The sequence below is a fragment of the Osmerus eperlanus genome, unplaced genomic scaffold, assembly GCF_963692335.1.
Source record: "Osmerus eperlanus unplaced genomic scaffold, fOsmEpe2.1 SCAFFOLD_192, whole genome shotgun sequence".
Taxonomy (NCBI): Eukaryota; Metazoa; Chordata; class Actinopteri; order Osmeriformes; family Osmeridae; genus Osmerus; species Osmerus eperlanus.
In genome coordinates, this window is record NW_026911942.1 from 22,501 (window position 1) to 42,262 (window position 19,762).

Below are 19,762 nucleotides of genomic sequence, written 5' to 3' on the forward strand. Positions count from 1 at the left end.
GCATGTGTGAAGTCAAGCTGCTGTTGTGTTCTTTCTCCGGGTGGCAGCTATCTGTGAGCCAGGGTCTTCCTGGGGAGAGAGGGGGGGGAGGGAGAGGGAGAAAGAGAGGGGGGGGGAGAGAGGAGGAGAGAGTGAGGGAGGGGGGGGAGAGAGGAGGAGAGAGGGAGGAGGGGGGGAAAGAGAGAGAAAAAGAGAGAGATTTGATGCCCCCCCTGGCCAGATTGCTTTGGCAATAGGAACAATATGGTTCTTGTCGTTGTTGTTCTGTCAGAAGACAGTTGTATTTTAGCAGGATCTTTATTGATATGTTTTGACCTGTGTAAAGCTGGACAGTTACTTTTCTGACATTTCATTAAAAAAATGCGATGGTGTGACTAGAGTTTGATTCGATTTGAGTTCTTGTTAGTTTGTTTTATTTCCAGTTACTGCACCATCACCACCTGGACCGGAGAGGACGCGGAGCCTTCTTGTGCTGACGCTGTTGTTTCCCTCGGGGAACTTCTCCTCTCTCGGCTTCCCGTCTCTGCTCCTCTTAAGAAACAGCGTGTTTATCAAGGCAGAAGAGCCGGAACGAGATGGATGTTGTTGATGTTGTTGACTACAGATTGAGAGAGGGAGAGACGCCGAAGTTGAAGGCATTTTAAATTAATTATTTATGGCCAATGAAATTATTCATGGGGAACAAAAATGGTTCATGGAACAGAAACACCAAATGACCTCGGGTTTGGCTCAAATTAGGAATGTGTTTATTTCTTCCGATCATACAGATTTGAAGATTTTAGTCTCTAACCCACTGTTCTTCTGGTCTTCTCTTGATGTATGCATGATTAAAACTCATCTGTAATTGCCCAGTCCCCTTTTCCCAATAGCATCAGTCACACACACACACACACACACACACACGCCACGCATAAATATCGCGCGTGCCAATGCGTTCCGCCCGCCCTCCTATGAAGCTCGAGCTGCTCTATCCCTCGTCCCAACAAGAACTGAAGCCTAGAACGATTTCAGCTCGGGACCCACCCTGCACCCTCTGATGGCAATATGGCGACAGAGGTAAGTATTGAATGTATTAGTAATTTGATATATATGTCCACGGGAACGCTGAATGGTTTTGATGTCTGAGTCCACGAGAGAGAAGATGCGCCAGGCAGCGGTTGCATCTTTCAGCGCGCGTCCTTCCCTGCCGTTCAGATGATCTTGGCATTCCCCAGCAGTTAAAATACAGACATTCACCATGTTAATCAGTTTGGACACGACGCTTATTACCACGTCTTTCGAAACACTAGCGCGGTGTCCGTGGCGTTTGAATGAGACAGAAAATCGCACTGTTGACAGTGGACTACTGTAATCACATTTTACTGTACGTGCTGTATTCGTAGACGGTCGGATTCCATTCACGTCTGTAAGAGAAGTACGCCTAAGAGGGATGTATTCACGGAATTTGATTTATCTTCGGTGGTTGTGGAAGTCAGATTACACCTGTGAGGAGCATCAGCACCATGGACAGAGGCAATGATGTGTGTGCCTACTGTGCCTCTGTGTGTATGAACACTTATTCTGTGTTGTTTGGGAGTCTTACAGGACATAATATATGATGTACGTACATGATGACATAATATTATGTACCCTTGGTACAACTGCTGATGCAATTTCACAGATTTGGATTTACTGGAACCATTTCCTGTCTCCAGGGGCGTGTGACCCCAGGGGTGTGTGACCCCAGGGAGTGTGTTCCCCAGAGCCAGGGGACGAGGCGGGGCCACAGGGAGACTCGCCCCCTTTACAGTCACACTGGGAGTATTGCTGCTGTGATAAGACTGGCCCTGCCATGGTGACAATGTGATGGCACTGGTTTATGTGCGTGGGGGGGGGGGGGGGTTGGGATTGTCTGTGTGTGTGTGTGTATGTTGGGGGGTGTTTATATGTGTGTTTTGTGTCTGTGTGTATCTGGTAAGCAGGGACGTTTGTACTTGCTCTGGTTAAAACTGTTTTTTTGGGGGTTTGATCCCCACCTCACCCCTCATTACATATGTTTGCACCATCTGTTTCTGTGACTGTTTTGGAGATTCTATACTTGTTAAAGCTGTCAGTCAGACAGTGCTGGTGAGCACCGAGCTGTCAGATTGATTGGAAGTTCTTTCCAGGCTGGCGAGTTGATGGCAGAGCCGCACTGATTATTTCTGGAGGTCTGTCAGTAGCGCCATCTAAGCGCTCTCTCTCACACACACACACACACACACACACACACACACACACACACACACACACACACACATACACACACACACACTAAGACTTGATGTCCAAGAGCCATCAATTATAGATGACAGATTTAATGTGAGCAGCCTGCCCCATTTGTAACCATCAGAGACGAGCGTCTCAAAAGAACAGCAGCGTTTACAGTACATATGGAGAGAGGGAGGGAGAGAGGGAGAGAGGGAGAGAGGATTGTGCTGGAAGGATAAAGAGCTGGTAGCAGTCCTTCAGAGATGATGGTGTGAGGGGGTGGGGGGTGTAGGGTGGTTGTGCGAGGGAGGGTGGGGGTGCGAGGTGGAGGGGGGTTGTGCGAGGGGGGGTGGGGGTGCGAGGGGTTGGGGGGCAGTGTTGACGAGATGTTGAAGCCGTGTCGAAGGGATGAAAGATGCACAAATGCAGAACACAGTGCAGTGTATAATTAGCATGACAGTAACGTCGTTTGTTCTTGTCCTTAAGGTCTATTTTAAGAGGAGAGTCTGACGTTCAGTAAAGGTGTAGACATGGTGTACAGTACAAGACAGGGCTGTGGGGCTCTAGATACCTGGTCGACCTCTTGTATACCTGAAGACCTCTGATACTCCTGTAGACCTCTGGTACTCCTGGTAGACCTCTGGTACTCCTGGTAGATGTGCGGTACTCATGTAAACCTCTGGTACAACATGGGGTAGACCCCTAGTAGACCTGTAGTATACATGGTAGACCTCTGGCACCTTTGATAGATATCTGGTTCACCTAGTAGGTATCAGAAGGATGGAGGGAAAGAGGAAGGAGAGATTACAATAAGTCCTCTCTTCTCTCCTGTCTTCTCCTCTCTTCTCGTCTTCTTCATGCACTTCTAGATGACAGACGAAATCAAATACAGCGATTAGAGCAGACTCATACTGTCTGCTAGAGCACACATACACACACAAACACACATGGAAACACACTGGGCCTATTACCCTAATGAGAAGTCGGTGAACAGGGCCAAATGAATGTGAGTATATCTATTAATAGTGATTTGTTTATGAGGACAGTAAGATGGCCCCTGGGATAAAACCATGGAGGAAGAAAGGATGAAATGAGAGAGGAGAGAGAGAGGAGAGAGAGAGAGAGAGAGAGAGAGAGAGAGAGAGAGAGAGAGAGAGAGAGAGAGGGCAGGGTACACAAGAGAAAGCGAGAGAGCCAAAGCAGGAGAAAGAGATTAAGTTAGATTAAAGGTCCCATGACATGAACATTTCACTTGATGAGGTTATTTAACATTTATATGAGTTCCCCTAGCCTGCCTTTGGTCCCCCAGTGGATAGAAATTTCGATAGGTGTAAACCAAGCCCTGGGTATTCTCCGCCTTTGAGAAAACGAAAGCTCAAATGATCCGATCTGAAAATCTTCCCCTTATGTCGTCATAAGGGGAAAGGTTACCACCCCTTTCTCTGTTTTGCCCGCCCATAGAATTTGGCCCACCAAGAAAAAATGAACTACGACCATACAAGTGCGATTTTGGTTTTTCCTCGAGAGACATCATGGTTTGCAAACGACCGAAGCATGGCAGTTAGCCCTGCCTCTCTCCTCCTCATATAATTTTAAGCTACAGACACAGAAACGGCACGTCCTGAGGAAAGCTCACTGTGGGACTGCTCGTAGTGGCTGTAATTCTGCACCAAGGCTGAATTTCGGGAAAGAGACTTCAGATACAGTATTAGGGGACCACTAACGCCTATATAAAAGCATTAAAAAACAGCATGTCATGGAACCTTTAAAGGGGATGAAAATCTGCAGATGGAGATCGAGATCGAACAAATCAAGGGAATTGGAAGGATATAGCAAATGCATGTGTGTGTGTGTGTGAGGTTGTGTTTGACCTTGTGTGTGAGGCTGTGTGCATGAAGCTGTATGTGTGAGGCGGGTTTGCATATCTAAAGCCGGTTCATCTGCCAAACATCTTGTACTGTATGGTTAGTGTGGACAGACTCATGAATGTGTTAACATTCAGATCCTGGATCCGTATTCCTGGAGAATAGCTAGCTAATGACTGTAATCAGCAGGACAGGGATGATGATAACATTTAGAGAAGCTTCATATGTCCAGGTTCTATGGAGACAGGGCTTCCAGGTGGAGGTGGAGAGAGAGGGAGGTGGAGAGAGGGGGAGAGAGGGAGAGGAGCGAGAGGGGGAGTGAGAGGGAGAGGGAGGGGGGCGAGAGGGAGTGAAAAAGAGAGTGAGAGAGATAGAACCAGAGATGGAGTGATAAATGGAGAGAGAGAGAGAGAGAGAGAGAGAGAGAGAGAGAGAGAGAGAGAGAGAGAATGAGACACACACAGGCACACACAAACACAATCGTAACTAAGTGTTGAGTTTCCCACAGGATGTTGTGAGACTATGGGGGGTGAAACTCGGCCCCTCTAGGGGGCCTGTGAGCATGCTGCCCCTGAAGAACATGTGGTCCATGTCCAAGTCTTCAGTCATCAGCAGGCATGCTGCCCCTGAAGAACATGTGGTCCATGTCCAAGTCTTCAGTCATCAGCAGGCATGCTGCCCCTGAAGAACATGTGGTCCATGTCAAAGTCTTCAGTCATCAGCAGGCATGCTGCCCCTGAAGAACATGTGGTCCATGTCCAAGTCTTCAGTCATCAGCAGGCATGCTGCCCCTGAAGAACATGTGGTCCATGTCCAAGTCTTCAGTCATCAGCAGGCATGCTGCCCCTGAAGAACATGTGGTCCATGTCAAAGTCTTCAGTCATCAGCAGGCATGCTGCCCCTGAAGAACATGTGGTCCATGTCAAAGTCTTCAGTCATCAGCAGGCATGCTGCCCCTGAAGAACATGTGGTCCATGTCCAAGTCTTCAGTCATCAGCAGGCATGCTGCCCCTGAAGAACATGTGGTCCATGTCCAAGTCTTCAGTCATCAGCAGGCATGCTGCCCCTGAAGAACATGTGGTCCATGTCAAAGTCTTCAGTCATCAGCAGGCATGCTGCCCCTGAAGAACATGTGGTCCATGTCCAAGTCTTCAGTCATCAGCAGGCATGCTGCCCCTGAAGAACATGTGGTCCATGTCCAAGTCTTCATTCATCAGCAGGCATGCTGCCCCTGAAGAACATGTGGTCCATGTCAAAGTCTTCAGTCATCAGCAGGCATGCTGCCCCTGAAGAACATGTGGTCCATGTCCAAGTCTTCAGTCATCAGCAGGCATGCTGCCCCTGAAGAACATGTGGTCCATGTCAAAGTCTTCAGTCATCAGCAGGCATGCTGCCCCTGAAGAACATGTGGTCCATGTCCAAGTCTTCAGTCATCAGCAGGCATGCTGCCCCTGAAGAACATGTGGTCCATGTCAAAGTCTTCAGTCATCAGCAGGCATGCTGCCCCTGAAGAACATGTGGTCCATGTCAAAGTCTTCAGTCATCAGCAGGCATGCTGCCCCTGAAGAACATGTGGTCCATGTCCAAGTCTTCAGTCATCAGCAGGCATGCTGCCCCTGAAGAACATGTGGTCCATGTCCAAGTCTTCAGTCATCAGCAGGCATGCTGCCCCTGAAGAACATGTGGTCCATGTCAAAGTCTTCAGTCATCAGCAGGCATGCTGCCCCTGAAGAACATGTGGTCCATGTCAAAGTCTTCAGTCATCAGCAGGCATGCTGCCCCTGAAGAACATGTGGTCCATGTCCAAGTCTTCAGTCATCAGCAGGCATGCTGCCCCTGAAGAACATGTGGTCCATGTCCAAGTCTTCAGTCATCAGCAGGCATGCTGCCCCTGAAGAACATGTGGTCCATGTCCAAGTCTTCAGTCATCAGCAGGCATGCTGCCCCTGAAGAACATGTGGTCCATGTCAAAGTCTTCAGTCATCAGCAGGCATGCTGCCCCTGAAGAACATGTGGTCCATGTCAAAGTCTTCAGTCATCAGCAGGCATGCTGCCCCTGAAGAACATGTGGTCCATGTCCAAGTCTTCAGTCATCAGCAGGCATGCTGCCCCTGAAGAACATGTGGTCCATGTCCAAGTCTTCAGTCATCAGCAGGCATGCTGCCCCTGAAGAACATGTGGTCCATGTCAAAGTCTTCAGTCATCAGCAGGCATGCTGCCCCTGAAGAACATGTGGTCCATGTCCAAGTCTTCAGTCATCAGCAGGCATGCTGCCCCTGAAGAACATGTGGTCCATGTCCAAGTCTTCAGTCATCAGCAGGCATGCTGCCCCTGAAGAACATGTGGTCCATGTCAAAGTCTTCAGTCATCAGCAGGCATGCTGCCCCTGAAGAACATGTGGTCCATGTCCAAGTCTTCAGTCATCAGCAGGCATGCTGCCCCTGAAGAACATGTGGTCCATGTCCAAGTCTTCATTCATCAGCAGGCATGCTGCCCCTGAAGAACATGTGGTCCATGTCAAAGTCTTCAGTCATCAGCAGGCATGCTGCCCCTGAAGAACATGTGGTCCATGTCCAAGTCTTCAGTCATCAGCAGGCATGCTGCCCCTGAAGAACATGTGGTCCATGTCAAAGTCTTCAGTCATCAGCAGGCATGCTGCCCCTGAAGAACATGTGGTCCATGTCAAAGTCTTCAGTCATCAGCAGGCATGCTGCCCCTGAAGAACATGTGGTCCATGTCAAAGTCTTCAGTCATCAGCAGGCATGCTGCCCCTGAAGAACATGTGGTCCATGTCCAAGTCTTCAGTCATCAGCAGGCATGCTGCCCCTGAAGAACATGTGGTCCATGTCCAAGTCTTCAGTCATCAGCAGGCATGCTGCCCCTGAAGAACATGTGGTCCATGTCAAAGTCTTCAGTCATCAGCAGGCATGCTGCCCCTGAAGAACATGTGGTCCATGTCAAAGTCTTCAGTCATCAGCAGGCATGCTGCCCCTGAAGAACATGTGGTCCATGTCCAAGTCTTCAGTCATCAGCAGGCATGCTGCCCCTGAAGAACATGTGGTCCATGTCCAAGTCTTCAGTCATCAGCAGGCATGCTGCCCCTGAAGAACATGTGGTCCATGTCCAAGTCTTCAGTCATCAGCAGGCATGCTGCCCCTGAAGAACATGTGGTCCATGTCAAAGTCTTCAGTCATCAGCAGGCATGCTGCCCCTGAAGAACATGTGGTCCATGTCAAAGTCTTCAGTCATCAGCAGGCATGCTGCCCCTGAAGAACATGTGGTCCATGTCCAAGTCTTCAGTCATCAGCAGGCATGCTGCCCCTGAAGAACATGTGGTCCATGTCCAAGTCTTCAGTCATCAGCAGGCATGCTGCCCCTGAAGAACATGTGGTCCATGTCAAAGTCTTCAGTCATCAGCAGGCATGCTGCCCCTGAAGAACATGTGGTCCATGTCCAAGTCTTCAGTCATCAGCAGGCATGCTGCCCCTGAAGAACATGTGGTCCATGTCAAAGTCTTCAGTCATCAGCAGGCATGCTGCCCCTGAAGAACATGTGGTCCATGTCCAAGTCTTCAGTCATCAGCAGGCATGCTGCCCCTGAAGAACATGTGGTCCATGTCAAAGTCTTCAGTCATCAGCAGGCATGCTGCCCCTGAAGAACATGTGGTCCATGTCAAAGTCTTCAGTCATCAGCAGGCATGCTGCCCCTGAAGAACATGTGGTCCATGTCCAAGTCTTCAGTCATCAGCAGGCATGCTGCCCCTGAAGAACATGTGGTCCATGTCCAAGTCTTCAGTCATCAGCAGGCATGCTGCCCCTGAAGAACATGTGGTCCATGTCAAAGTCTTCAGTCATCAGCAGGCATGCTGCCCCTGAAGAACATGTGGTCCATGTCCAAGTCTTCAGTCATCAGCAGGCATGCTGCCCCTGAAGAACATGTGGTCCATGTCCAAGTCTTCAGTCATCAGCAGGCATGCTGCCCCTGAAGAACATGTGGTCCATGTCAAAGTCTTCAGTCATCAGCAGGCATGCTGCCCCTGAAGAACATGTGGTCCATGTCAAAGTCTTCAGTCATCAGCAGGCATGCTGCCCCTGAAGAACATGTGGTCCATGTCCAAGTCTTCAGTCATCAGCAGGCATGCTGCCCCTGAAGAACATGTGGTCCATGTCCAAGTCTTCAGTCATCAGCAGGCATGCTGCCCCTGAAGAACATGTGGTCCATGTCAAAGTCTTCAGTCATCAGCAGGCATGCTGCCCCTGAAGAACATGTGGTCCATGTCCAAGTCTTCAGTCATCAGCAGGCATGCTGCCCCTGAAGAACATGTGGTCCATGTCAAAGTCTTCAGTCATCAGCAGGCATGCTGCCCCTGAAGAACATGTGGTCCATGTCCAAGTCTTCAGTCATCAGCAGGCATGCTGCCCCTGAAGAACATGTGGTCCATGTCAAAGTCTTCAGTCATCAGCAGGCATGCTGCCCCTGAAGAACATGTGGTCCATGTCAAAGTCTTCAGTCATCAGCAGGCATGCTGCCCCTGAAGAACATGTGGTCCATGTCCAAGTCTTCAGTCATCAGCAGGCATGCTGCCCCTGAAGAACATGTGGTCCATGTCCAAGTCTTCAGTCATCAGCAGGCATGCTGCCCCTGAAGAACATGTGGTCCATGTCCAAGTCTTCAGTCATCAGCAGGCATGCTGCCCCTGAAGAACATGTGGTCCATGTCCAAGTCTTCAGTCATCAGCAGGCATGCTGCCCCTGAAGAACATGTGGTCCATGTCCAAGTCTTCAGTCATCAGCAGGCATGCTGCCCCTGAAGAACATGTGGTCCATGTCAAAGTCTTCAGTCATCAGCAGGCATGCTGCCCCTGAAGAACATGTGGTCCATGTCCAAGTCTTCAGTCATCAGCAGGCATGCTGCCCCTGAAGAACATGTGGTCCATGTCCAAGTCTTCAGTCATCAGCAGGCATGCTGCCCCTGAAGAACATGTGGTCCATGTCAAAGTCTTCAGTCATCAGCAGGCATGCTGCCCCTGAAGAACATGTGGTCCATGTCCAAGTCTTCAGTCATCAGCAGGCATGCTGCCCCTGAAGAACATGTGGTCCATGTCAAAGTCTTCAGTCATCAGCAGGCATGCTGCCCCTGAAGAACATGTGGTCCATGTCAAAGTCTTCAGTCATCAGCAGGCATGCTGCCCCTGAAGAACATGTGGTCCATGTCCAAGTCTTCAGTCATCAGCAGGCATGCTGCCCCTGAAGAACATGTGGTCCATGTCCAAGTCTTCAGTCATCAGCAGGCATGCTGCCCCTGAAGAACATGTGGTCCATGTCCAAGTCTTCAGTCATCAGCAGGCATGCTGCCCCTGAAGAACATGTGGTCCATGTCCAAGTCTTCAGTCATCAGCAGGCATGCTGCCCCTGAAGAACATGTGGTCCATGTCAAAGTCTTCAGTCATCAGCAGGCATGCTGCCCCTGAAGAACATGTGGTCCATGTCCAAGTCTTCAGTCATCAGCAGGCATGCTGCCCCTGAAGAACATGTGGTCCATGTCCAAGTCTTCAGTCATCAGCAGGCATGCTGCCCCTGAAGAACATGTGGTCCATGTCAAAGTCTTCAGTCATCAGCAGGCATGCTGCCCCTGAAGAACATGTGGTCCATGTCAAAGTCTTCAGTCATCAGCAGGCATGCTGCCCCTGAAGAACATGTGGTCCATGTCCAAGTCTTCAGTCATCAGCAGGCATGCTGCCCCTGAAGAACATGTGGTCCATGTCAAAGTCTTCAGTCATCAGCAGGCATGCTGCCCCTGAAGAACATGTGGTCCATGTCCAAGTCTTCAGTCATCAGCAGGCATGCTGCCCCTGAAGAACATGTGGTCCATGTCAAAGTCTTCAGTCATCAGCAGGCATGCTGCCCCTGAAGAACATGTGGTCCATGTCAAAGTCTTCAGTCATCAGCAGGCATGCTGCCCCTGAAGAACATGTGGTCCATGTCCAAGTCTTCAGTCATCAGCAGGCATGCTGCCCCTGAAGAACATGTGGTCCATGTCCAAGTCTTCAGTCATCAGCAGGCATGCTGCCCCTGAAGAACATGTGGTCCATGTCCAAGTCTTCAGTCATCAGCAGGCATGCTGCCCCTGAAGAACATGTGGTCCATGTCCAAGTCTTCAGTCATCAGCAGGCATGCTGCCCCTGAAGAACATGTGGTCCATGTCAAAGTCTTCAGTCATCAGCAGGCATGCTGCCCCTGAAGAACATGTGGTCCATGTCCAAGTCTTCAGTCATCAGCAGGCATGCTGCCCCTGAAGAACATGTGGTCCATGTCCAAGTCTTCAGTCATCAGCAGGCATGCTGCCCCTGAAGAACATGTGGTCCATGTCAAAGTCTTCAGTCATCAGCAGGCATGCTGCCCCTGAAGAACATGTGGTCCATGTCAAAGTCTTCAGTCATCAGCAGGCATGCTGCCCCTGAAGAACATGTGGTCCATGTCCAAGTCTTCAGTCATCAGCAGGCATGCTGCCCCTGAAGAACATGTGGTCCATGTCAAAGTCTTCAGTCATCAGCAGGCATGCTGCCCCTGAAGAACATGTGGTCCATGTCCAAGTCTTCAGTCATCAGCAGGCATGCTGCCCCTGAAGAACATGTGGTCCATGTCAAAGTCTTCAGTCATCAGCAGGCATGCTGCCCCTGAAGAACATGTGGTCCATGTCCAAGTCTTCAGTCATCAGCAGGCATGCTGCCCCTGAAGAACATGTGGTCCATGTCAAAGTCTTCAGTCATCAGCAGGCATGCTGCCCCTGAAGAACATGTGGTCCATGTCAAAGTCTTCAGTCATCAGCAGGCATGCTGCCCCTGAAGAACATGTGGTCCATGTCCAAGTCTTCAGTCATCAGCAGGCATGCTGCCCCTGAAGAACATGTGGTCCATGTCCAAGTCTTCAGTCATCAGCAGGCATGCTGCCCCTGAAGAACATGTGGTCCATGTCCAAGTCTTCAGTCATCAGCAGGCATGCTGCCCCTGAAGAACATGTGGTCCATGTCCAAGTCTTCAGTCATCAGCAGGCATGCTGCCCCTGAAGAACATGTGGTCCATGTCCAAGTCTTCAGTCATCAGCAGGCATGCTGCCCCTGAAGAACATGTGGTCCATGTCAAAGTCTTCAGTCATCAGCAGGCATGCTGCCCCTGAAGAACATGTGGTCCATGTCCAAGTCTTCAGTCATCAGAAGGCATGCTGCCCCTGAAGAACATGTGGTCCATGTCAAAGTCTTCAGTCATCAGCAGGCATGCTGCCCCTGAAGAACATGTGGTCCATGTCCAAGTCTTCAGTCATCAGCAGGCATGCTGCCCCTGAAGAACATGTGGTCCATGTCAAAGTCTTCAGTCATCAGCAGGCATGCTGCCCCTGAAGAACATGTGGTCCATGTCCAAGTCTTCAGTCATCAGCAGGCATGCTGCCCCTGAAGAACATGTGGTCCATGTCCAAGTCTTCAGTCATCAGCAGGCATGCTGCCCCTGAAGAACATGTGGTCCATGTCAAAGTCTTCAGTCATCAGCAGGCATGCTGCCCCTGAAGAACATGTGGTCCATGTCCAAGTCTTCAGTCATCAGCAGGCATGCTGCCCCTGAAGAACATGTGGTCCATGTCAAAGTCTTCAGTCATCAGCAGGCATGCTGCCCCTGAAGAACATGTGGTCCATGTCAAAGTCTTCAGTCATCAGCAGGCATGCTGCCCCTGAAGAACATGTGGTCCATGTCCAAGTCTTCAGTCATCAGCAGGCATGCTGCCCCTGAAGAACATGTGGTCCATGTCCAAGTCTTCAGTCATCAGCAGGCATGCTGCCCCTGAAGAACATGTGGTCCATGTCCAAGTCTTCAGTCATCAGCAGGCATGCTGCCCCTGAAGAACATGTGGTCCATGTCCAAGTCTTCAGTCATCAGCAGGCATGCTGCCCCTGAAGAACATGTGGTCCATGTCCAAGTCTTCAGTCATCAGTCTGGTGAATTTTGAGAGCTACAGAGAGAGGCTATCTATGAAGATGTTTGTGCTTATGACATTTATTTTCTTTTTTTTTTATCAAACAAACATCAAACACACTGGTCGTCTATGAGTGGCGATGACACAGAGAAAATGTCACACCCACAACACATGGTAAACAAGACAGAGTTCATCGCAGTTCACCGTTGGTAAAAACAATAAATTGATTAGAGCATGTTTGTAGTAAAACTAAAAACCATCTATCATGGTACACTATGCACCTTGAGTTCTGACTTGTTTTTTGAGAATCAGAAACCGGTTTATTTCCAAGTACATTTTCACATACAAGGAAATTTATTTGTTGATGTTGGTGCAAACAATAAAACAGAACTAGAACTGAACCAAATAAGTTTTATTGACAATAAATGAAAACCAATAGAACGTTCCATTGCAACACCAGCGCCATAGCAGCGCCATTTTAGGGTGAAAGCGACTCGGCAGTCCACTAGCTTGCTGTTGCTTTTGGCAATATCAGCTGCTTTGTTAAAAACTGAATGATGACAACACAGAATAATTTAAACATTGTAGCGGGGTTTGCTCGTTTAAAGATAGAAATACTTAATTTATCATAAAGTCTGGGGCACCACCCTAATATTGGTTTAGGACATTAGGGAATCCTATGTTTAATATGTAATAATCAGTCTCATCTTTAGGAATGAATTCGTTCTAAGAGTAGAGCCAATCGTAACATCAGTGAACACGCACGTCAAAATATCTTTACAATGAATTTATTCAAGTAAGGTAAACAGATCTTATGAAAAGTTGGATTATGGGTTTGATATGAGAGATTGGTTTCAATGAACAGAATGAAATGGTCTAACTTAAAGAAAGGCAGAAATTGTACAGTCAGTGATTACATCCTTACAAATCATAAACAGAGCTCACGCCAATGCCATGTCGAGGAGGAAAGAGCGTTAGCCATAGTTACGTTTGATCAGGGGTTGATCAATGATGTTGAGGGCGGTTTGCGCCAAAGGTCCATTTGAAGAATCTGAAGTCACAGCGTGGCTGCGCTGGGTCATGTGACTGAGTCTGCGGGATCTCAGTGAAGTCGCATTTGGAATTGCGTTTTTGGTTCTTCTGTTGAAACGTCCAGATAGTGTCGCGATCACTATAAAGTTGAATCTCAGGAGAAGCTTGGCGACGTCCTTGGAACGCCAATCCTGATGGCGTTCATGCCATGGTCGGTTTCGCTGGAGTCCGAGATTGATGGTCATCTTAGGGCTTTATACAGTTCGAGGGAGGACCCGTCTGGGGTCAGATGTGGATTGGGGGAAGCTGGGTTCTCAACTCCCCCCTCCTTCCTTCACACCTACCAAAGGTGTGATCTGATCTCTGGCTGATCATTCGATGGTTCAAATATTGTTCTGGACATCTTGGTACAGTTACAAAATATAGTTGAATGATTGTTTTATTATGATAGCTTCGTGTAGATACCAAGAATGACATGGTTATCTTTCAGGAAGAAGGAGTTGTTACTAGAATCAAGATTTCAGTGAACACAACATTAAAACAAAGTAACAAACATAACACAAATATCCCTCTCATAATTCTCGACCTTGTACTCTTGTGGTAAAGTCTCAAGAACTTTCCTCAAAAGTTCTGATCAAGGTATGTTCTTTGTTCAAATCGCCGCCGAAACGGATAGCAAATGGTCGCTGGAGACGTGTTGTCTAAATCAGGCCCTTTGAAGCTTGCAAGCTAGCAGGAGGGCTGATTTGGTAGATTGGGGAGGTCCCCCCCCCCATTCTATGGTTCCTTTGCATCGGCGTTTGGTGGGTAATCAGCATACTGAGGGTGTCACAAGGGCTGATTCTGATGTGATTGAATCACTCTTCAGGTGTGGCAAGATGTTGGCTCCGTGTGGTCTTGTGGACCTCACTACAACACTAGACTAGTGATCATCAAATCCCTTTTAACAGTTTATTTCACAGACTTACAGACAAGTCTTCCACTTTTTTCCGCACAAAAAGTTTGGTTTGAAATTCTTTGAAGCGCATTTTAATTTGCGCTGATTTGAGATTCGCTGATTTTGGGTGTGCAAGATATGATGGATTCTGATCTGTATCAACAGTCTAGCCATGTACAGGCCTCGACATTAAGGTTTGTCCGGGACAAGTGGATTTTTTTGTAGGGACAAGTCAAGACTCAAACAAAATCAAATCCCATGTTACTTCACATTATGTGCCACTCATTACGTCTATTTTACTGATTTTATTTGACCGAATTCTGCATTAGCAAAACACAAAAAAGTGGCTTCGTCCCAAGATCTCTACAGACCGTGCAGATAATTTATTCTCAACATTTCAACGGGGGCTTATTACTTGAAAGAGGAATTATTTACTGTGTCGTCTCAGTTACACTATCAGGGGTGGGAAATACTGTGACTTGCTAAAGTAGACAAATGGCTAGTAGAACATAACATTTCATAATCTATCTGGCTACCTATCATGGCCCGTATCAGATTCAAGACCCTGGTACTGACCTTCCGAGCAGTGAACGGGACTGCACCTGTCTACATCAAGTCTCTCCTGCAGCCTTACACCCCCACCCGTCACCTACGGTCTTCTTCAGACAACCGCCTGTCCCACCGCTCAAGACCGCCCGGTCCCAACACAAGCTCTTCTCCTGTCTGGCCCCCCAGTGGTGGAATCAACTCCCCACCTCCATCAGAGACACTGACTGTCTCTCCACCTTCAAGAAAAGGCTCAAGACGCACTTGTTCCGGGAGTACAACGGTACTTAGGAATGGTTAGCTTGACCCGATGTTAGTTTCCTCAAGGATCACAATGACTCTTGCTTAAAGACTTGCTGCTCTTGTGGTTAGTGATTTAAATTTTTGTACTCGCTGTGATATATTGTTTTTATTATTGTTGCTTGCTTTTTCCACAGGTACACTTGCACTTATAGCGGTTCATGTTGTTTAATTGTAACTTGTTTAACTCCATGCTCTTATGGTTCTTCCCTTTGGCACTTTGGTTGTTCACAATGTGTGCTTCATGTTTTGGCTACTCGCAATGTTTTTGTGGCTATCTTGTTGTTATGATCAGTGACCTATGCACTTTGTAAAGCTCTCTCTTGGAAGTCGCTTTGGATAAAAGCGTCTGCTAAATGAATAAATGTAAATATGTAAATAATAATTTCAGTAAATCAAGCAGTGCTGCAAGACCCAGTGAAATAGCCTACAGCTAGCAAACTAACGCTAGCATCGACATTGGCTAACTCAACTTCGGTAGGCTATCTTCAGTATTTGCAAGCTAGCTAAACTTATACTAAATCTAAATTAATTTTGTAGACATAACAATGGATTCTGCCACTAAATGTTGGTGTTAACCTTTTAGATTTTCTCAAATGTCCCCTTCTACCCGGCAGAGGCTGCTTTATCAAGGGATCCTTTAAAAGGTGTATACTTTACAGTTAAATATTTGCTGTAATTTAACTACGTACATTTAACCGATACAAATGCTGCTAATGCTTGCTAGGTACACAGCTGCCGACGCTAGTTAGTTAGCTAACGTCAACACAAAAAAATATATATAAAATGATCTGCGGTAGCTATAACTAGCTAGTAACTATTTGTGCTGTTGTCCAGTAACTCCAGTTATTCACCCCAAAATTGCGGCCGCACTACCAAAGCGCCACCTAGTGGCTGTTACCAAAATAGCACTAGAGTTTCGCCTCTTGTTCTTCTATACTCTTTGACTGAACTAAAACTAAATTAGACATTTCTAATGCCCTTTCGTACTGGAATCATCCTGGGCTTGGCCCATTGATACGCTCGGGCAGGCAGCCAGGTGCTGTCCTTGCAGCCTGTTGAGAAGGTCTGACCAGGTGCTGTCCTTGCAGCCTGTTGATAAGGTCTGACCAGGTGTTGTCCTTGCAGCCTGTTGAGAAGGTCTGACCAGGTGCTGTCCTTGCAGCCTGTTCAGAAGGTCTGACCAGGTGCTGTCCTTGCAGCCTGTTGAGAAGGTCTGACCAGGTGACAGGAGACAGTGTGGGAGGGGCAGCAGGGGAGACAGTGTGGGAGGGGCAGCAGGGAGGGGCAGCAGGGAGGGGCAGCAGGGGAGACAGTGTGGGAGGGGCAGCAGGGGAGACAGTGTGGGAGTGGCAGCAGGAGAGACAGTGTCGGAGGGACAGCAGGGGAGACAGTGTGGGAGGGGCAGCAGGGAGGGGCAGGGAGGGGCAGCAGGGGAGACATTGTGGGAGGGGCAGCAGGGAGGGGCAGCAGGGGAGACAGTGTGGGAGGGTCAGCAGGGGAGAACTAGCATCAAACTTTCCTAGCTAATGAATGGGAAACACTGGTGCGTATATTGTATCTGGTTTTCAATGAACGAGTGTTAAATATCCTTTTTGTGTGTGTTTCCTACAGTTCCACAACCTCCAGGATCTGAGACACACTGCTTCTCTGGTAAACAAGGTGTTCATCCAGAGAGACTACAGTGAAGGGACTACCTGCAGGTTCCAGACCAAGTTCCCCTCAGAGCTAGACAGTAGGGTGAGCACACACACACATTTGCACACACACACACACAAACACACGTACACACATTTGCACACACACACGCATCTACACACACACATAAACACATCTACACACAAACATACGTATAGAGGTGCACAGAGGGGTTTGGACAGTCAGATCAGAGAGATGTGACTGCTAGTCTCCTTCTCCCTCTCTCTCCCTCTATCTCCCCCTCTTTCCCCCCCTCCTTCTCTCCCTCCTTTTCTCTCTCTCTTTCCTTCTCTCTTTCTCTCCTTCTCTCTCCCCCTCTCTCTCTCTCTCTCTCTCTCTCTCTCTCTCTCTCTCTCTCTCTCTCTCTCTCTCTCTCTCTCTCTCTCTCTCTCTCTCTCCCTTTCTCTCTCTCTCTCTCTCTCTCTCTCTCTCTCTCTCTCTCTCTCTCTCTCTCTCTCTCTCTCTCTCTCTCTCTCTCTCTCTCTCTCTCTCTCTCTCTCTCTCCCTTTCTCTCCTCCCTCTCCCCGCCTCCTTCTCTCCCTCTCTCTCCCTCTCTCTCTCTATCTCTCTCTCTCTCCCTGTTTTATCTTCTCTCTCTGCCACATTTCTCCCTCTCTTTTGTGTCTCTCTGTCTCTCTTGTTTGTAGTTCTTCTCAGTCTGCCGTCTCCCCAGGTTGAGGAGCAGCTGTGATCAGGGAGATGACTCATGATTCTAAATAGGTCCCAAAAAAGAGTTATTTGAGGAAAACAGAATGTTGCTGGTGGGGGTTAGAGGAGTGAGTGTGAGAGAACGTGTTTTTTGTGGGCCATGTTGCAGGGGAACAGGGGGGTGTGGAGTGTGTGTGTGTGATGGAGTGACTTTGTGTGTGTGTCCTTGGTAGGCCATGGAACAGCTTGTGTCACAGTACTCACACAGTTCTGCTAAAAAACCTCACACTGTTGTTTATGCTGTGTGTGGTGTGAACATCCGAGTGTGTGTGTGCGTGTGTGTGTGTGTGGTGTGAACATCCGAGTGTGTGTGTGGTGTGAACTTCCGAGTGTGTGTGTGTCATACGTGTGTGTGTGTGCTTGTATGTATGTGTGTGTGTGTCATACGTGTGTGTGTGTGTGTGCTTGTATGTATGTGTGTGTGTGTCATACGTGTGTGTGTGTGTGTGCGTGTATGTGTGTGTCATACGTGTGTGTGTGTGCGTGTGTGTATGTGTGTGTCATACGTGTGTGTGTGCGTGTGTGTATGTGTGTGTCATACGTGTGTGTGCGTGTATGTATGTGTGTGTGTGTCATACGTGTGTGTGTGTGCGTGTATGTATGTGTGTGTCATACGTGTGTATGTGCGTGTATGTATGTGTGTGTCATACGTGTGTGTGTGTGTGCGTGTATGTATGTGTGCGTGCGTGTATTTATGTGTGTGTCATGTGTATGTGTGTACAGATTGAGCGGAAGCTGTTTGCAGACACCGTGAGCACGCTGAACCGGTACTACGCTGAGGCAGAGAGCATGGGGGGGCAGTCCTACCTGGAGGGCTGCCTGGCCTGTGTCACCGCCTACGTCATCTTCCTCTGCATGGAGACCCGCTACGAGAAGGTACACACACACATCTCTGTACACAAACACACCCACACACTCTGTACACAAACACACACTGTACTCAAACACACACACCCCAGCCAGTCTCCTATAGTAACTCCTACTGCGGTCCTGGGGGCTGTATGGGTCATATCGTATAGAGCAGGTAAATAGAGAGCTGCATCAGATCCTGCTTATAATGTTCCTGTCTGTCCTGAGAACTTTGGTAGTGGCCTTCTACTCTGTTCAGGTGCACACACACACACAGCCATAGTAGGCATGTGCACACACTAACACACACACACACATGCAACCATAGGCACGCACACTTACTGAACTTGAAAGCAAGGGAACATCGGCGTGGTCTGATCCAGCCTTCCACAGTGTTGCTGTCAGGTGTGTGTCCCACGGCATTGCACCTGTGTGGTCGCCGTGCCAACCTCCCTGCCAACCTCCCTGCCAACCATAACATGGTGTTCAGCCCAGCCGCCGAGGTCGTCCTGAGAAAGGCCTGGTGAATAATCCTGCCCTCAGCTGTCTTTCCGCTCCACTGGCTCCTCAGGTGGAACACACACACACACGCAACCACCTCCACAGACACGCACACACAATCACTGACAAACAAGCACACACACACACAGAAGGACACAAACACATATCGTCCTCTCACACACTCCGTTAGACGGACGCTTTGTTTAGTTGTGTGTCTGACGGAACGGAGTGTGAAGTCCCAGCATGCACCTCTCCTGATAGCAGTCATACATCTATTCTATCACCATCCTTCGGCTTCCTCCAGTAAACACACACACACAAACACACACACGCAAATACATGGTTCACACACGCACACACGCAAATACATGGTTCACACACACAAACGAGCACACAGCTCACACACAAACACACACACACACACAGTTGACACACAGACATGAACGTACAGCTCACACTCACATTAGCACACACACGCCCGCAGCTCTCTCTCTCTCACACAGACACACACACACACACACACACACACACACACTGGAAGCTGACACAATGGAACACGTTGGCATTTTGAAGTCGAGCAAAAGTGGCCTTCCTGGCTCTCCTTTCATGTGCTCGTCAGACGGGAGATGTTGCGGAGATGTGGAGATGTTATCAGGCTGCCTGAGAGGAGATGTTTATTTCTCCTGAAGCTGGAGAGCCTCTGATTACAGTGATAAGACTGCACCCACCCAGCACGATGTGCAGACGCAGCAGAGCACATCATTCACTCCCCTGTGAAGTGCACACACACACAGCACGCACACATGCACACACACACAGCACACACACACACGCACACACACGCACACACACACACACACACACACGCACATACAAACACAGCACGCACACACATGCACACACACACGCACAAACACAGCATGCACACACATGCACACACACACATGCACACACATGCACACACACGCACATACAAACACAGCACGCACACACACACACGCATGCGCACAAACACTGCACGCACACACACACGCATGCGCACAAACACAGCATGCACACACGCTCAACACACATAAACACTTTGCTCACACACTGCACACACACAGCATACGGCACAAAGACACACACACACC

At 48.8% G+C, this 19,762-nt stretch overlaps 1 protein-coding gene across 1 annotated transcript; it reads left to right on the top strand.

The window, feature by feature from the left end:
- Nucleotides 1–898: 898 nt before the first annotated feature.
- Nucleotides 899–18,173, top strand: LOC134016793 (golgin subfamily A member 7B-like; the record flags this gene model as incomplete). The annotated part of the gene is made up of 3 exons (XM_062456087.1): nt 899–1,056; nt 16,488–16,613; nt 18,003–18,173. Coding segments are annotated over exons 1-3 (309 nt in total), but the record flags the coding sequence as incomplete, so codon positions are not given.
- Nucleotides 18,174–19,762: the final 1,589 nt, after the last annotated feature.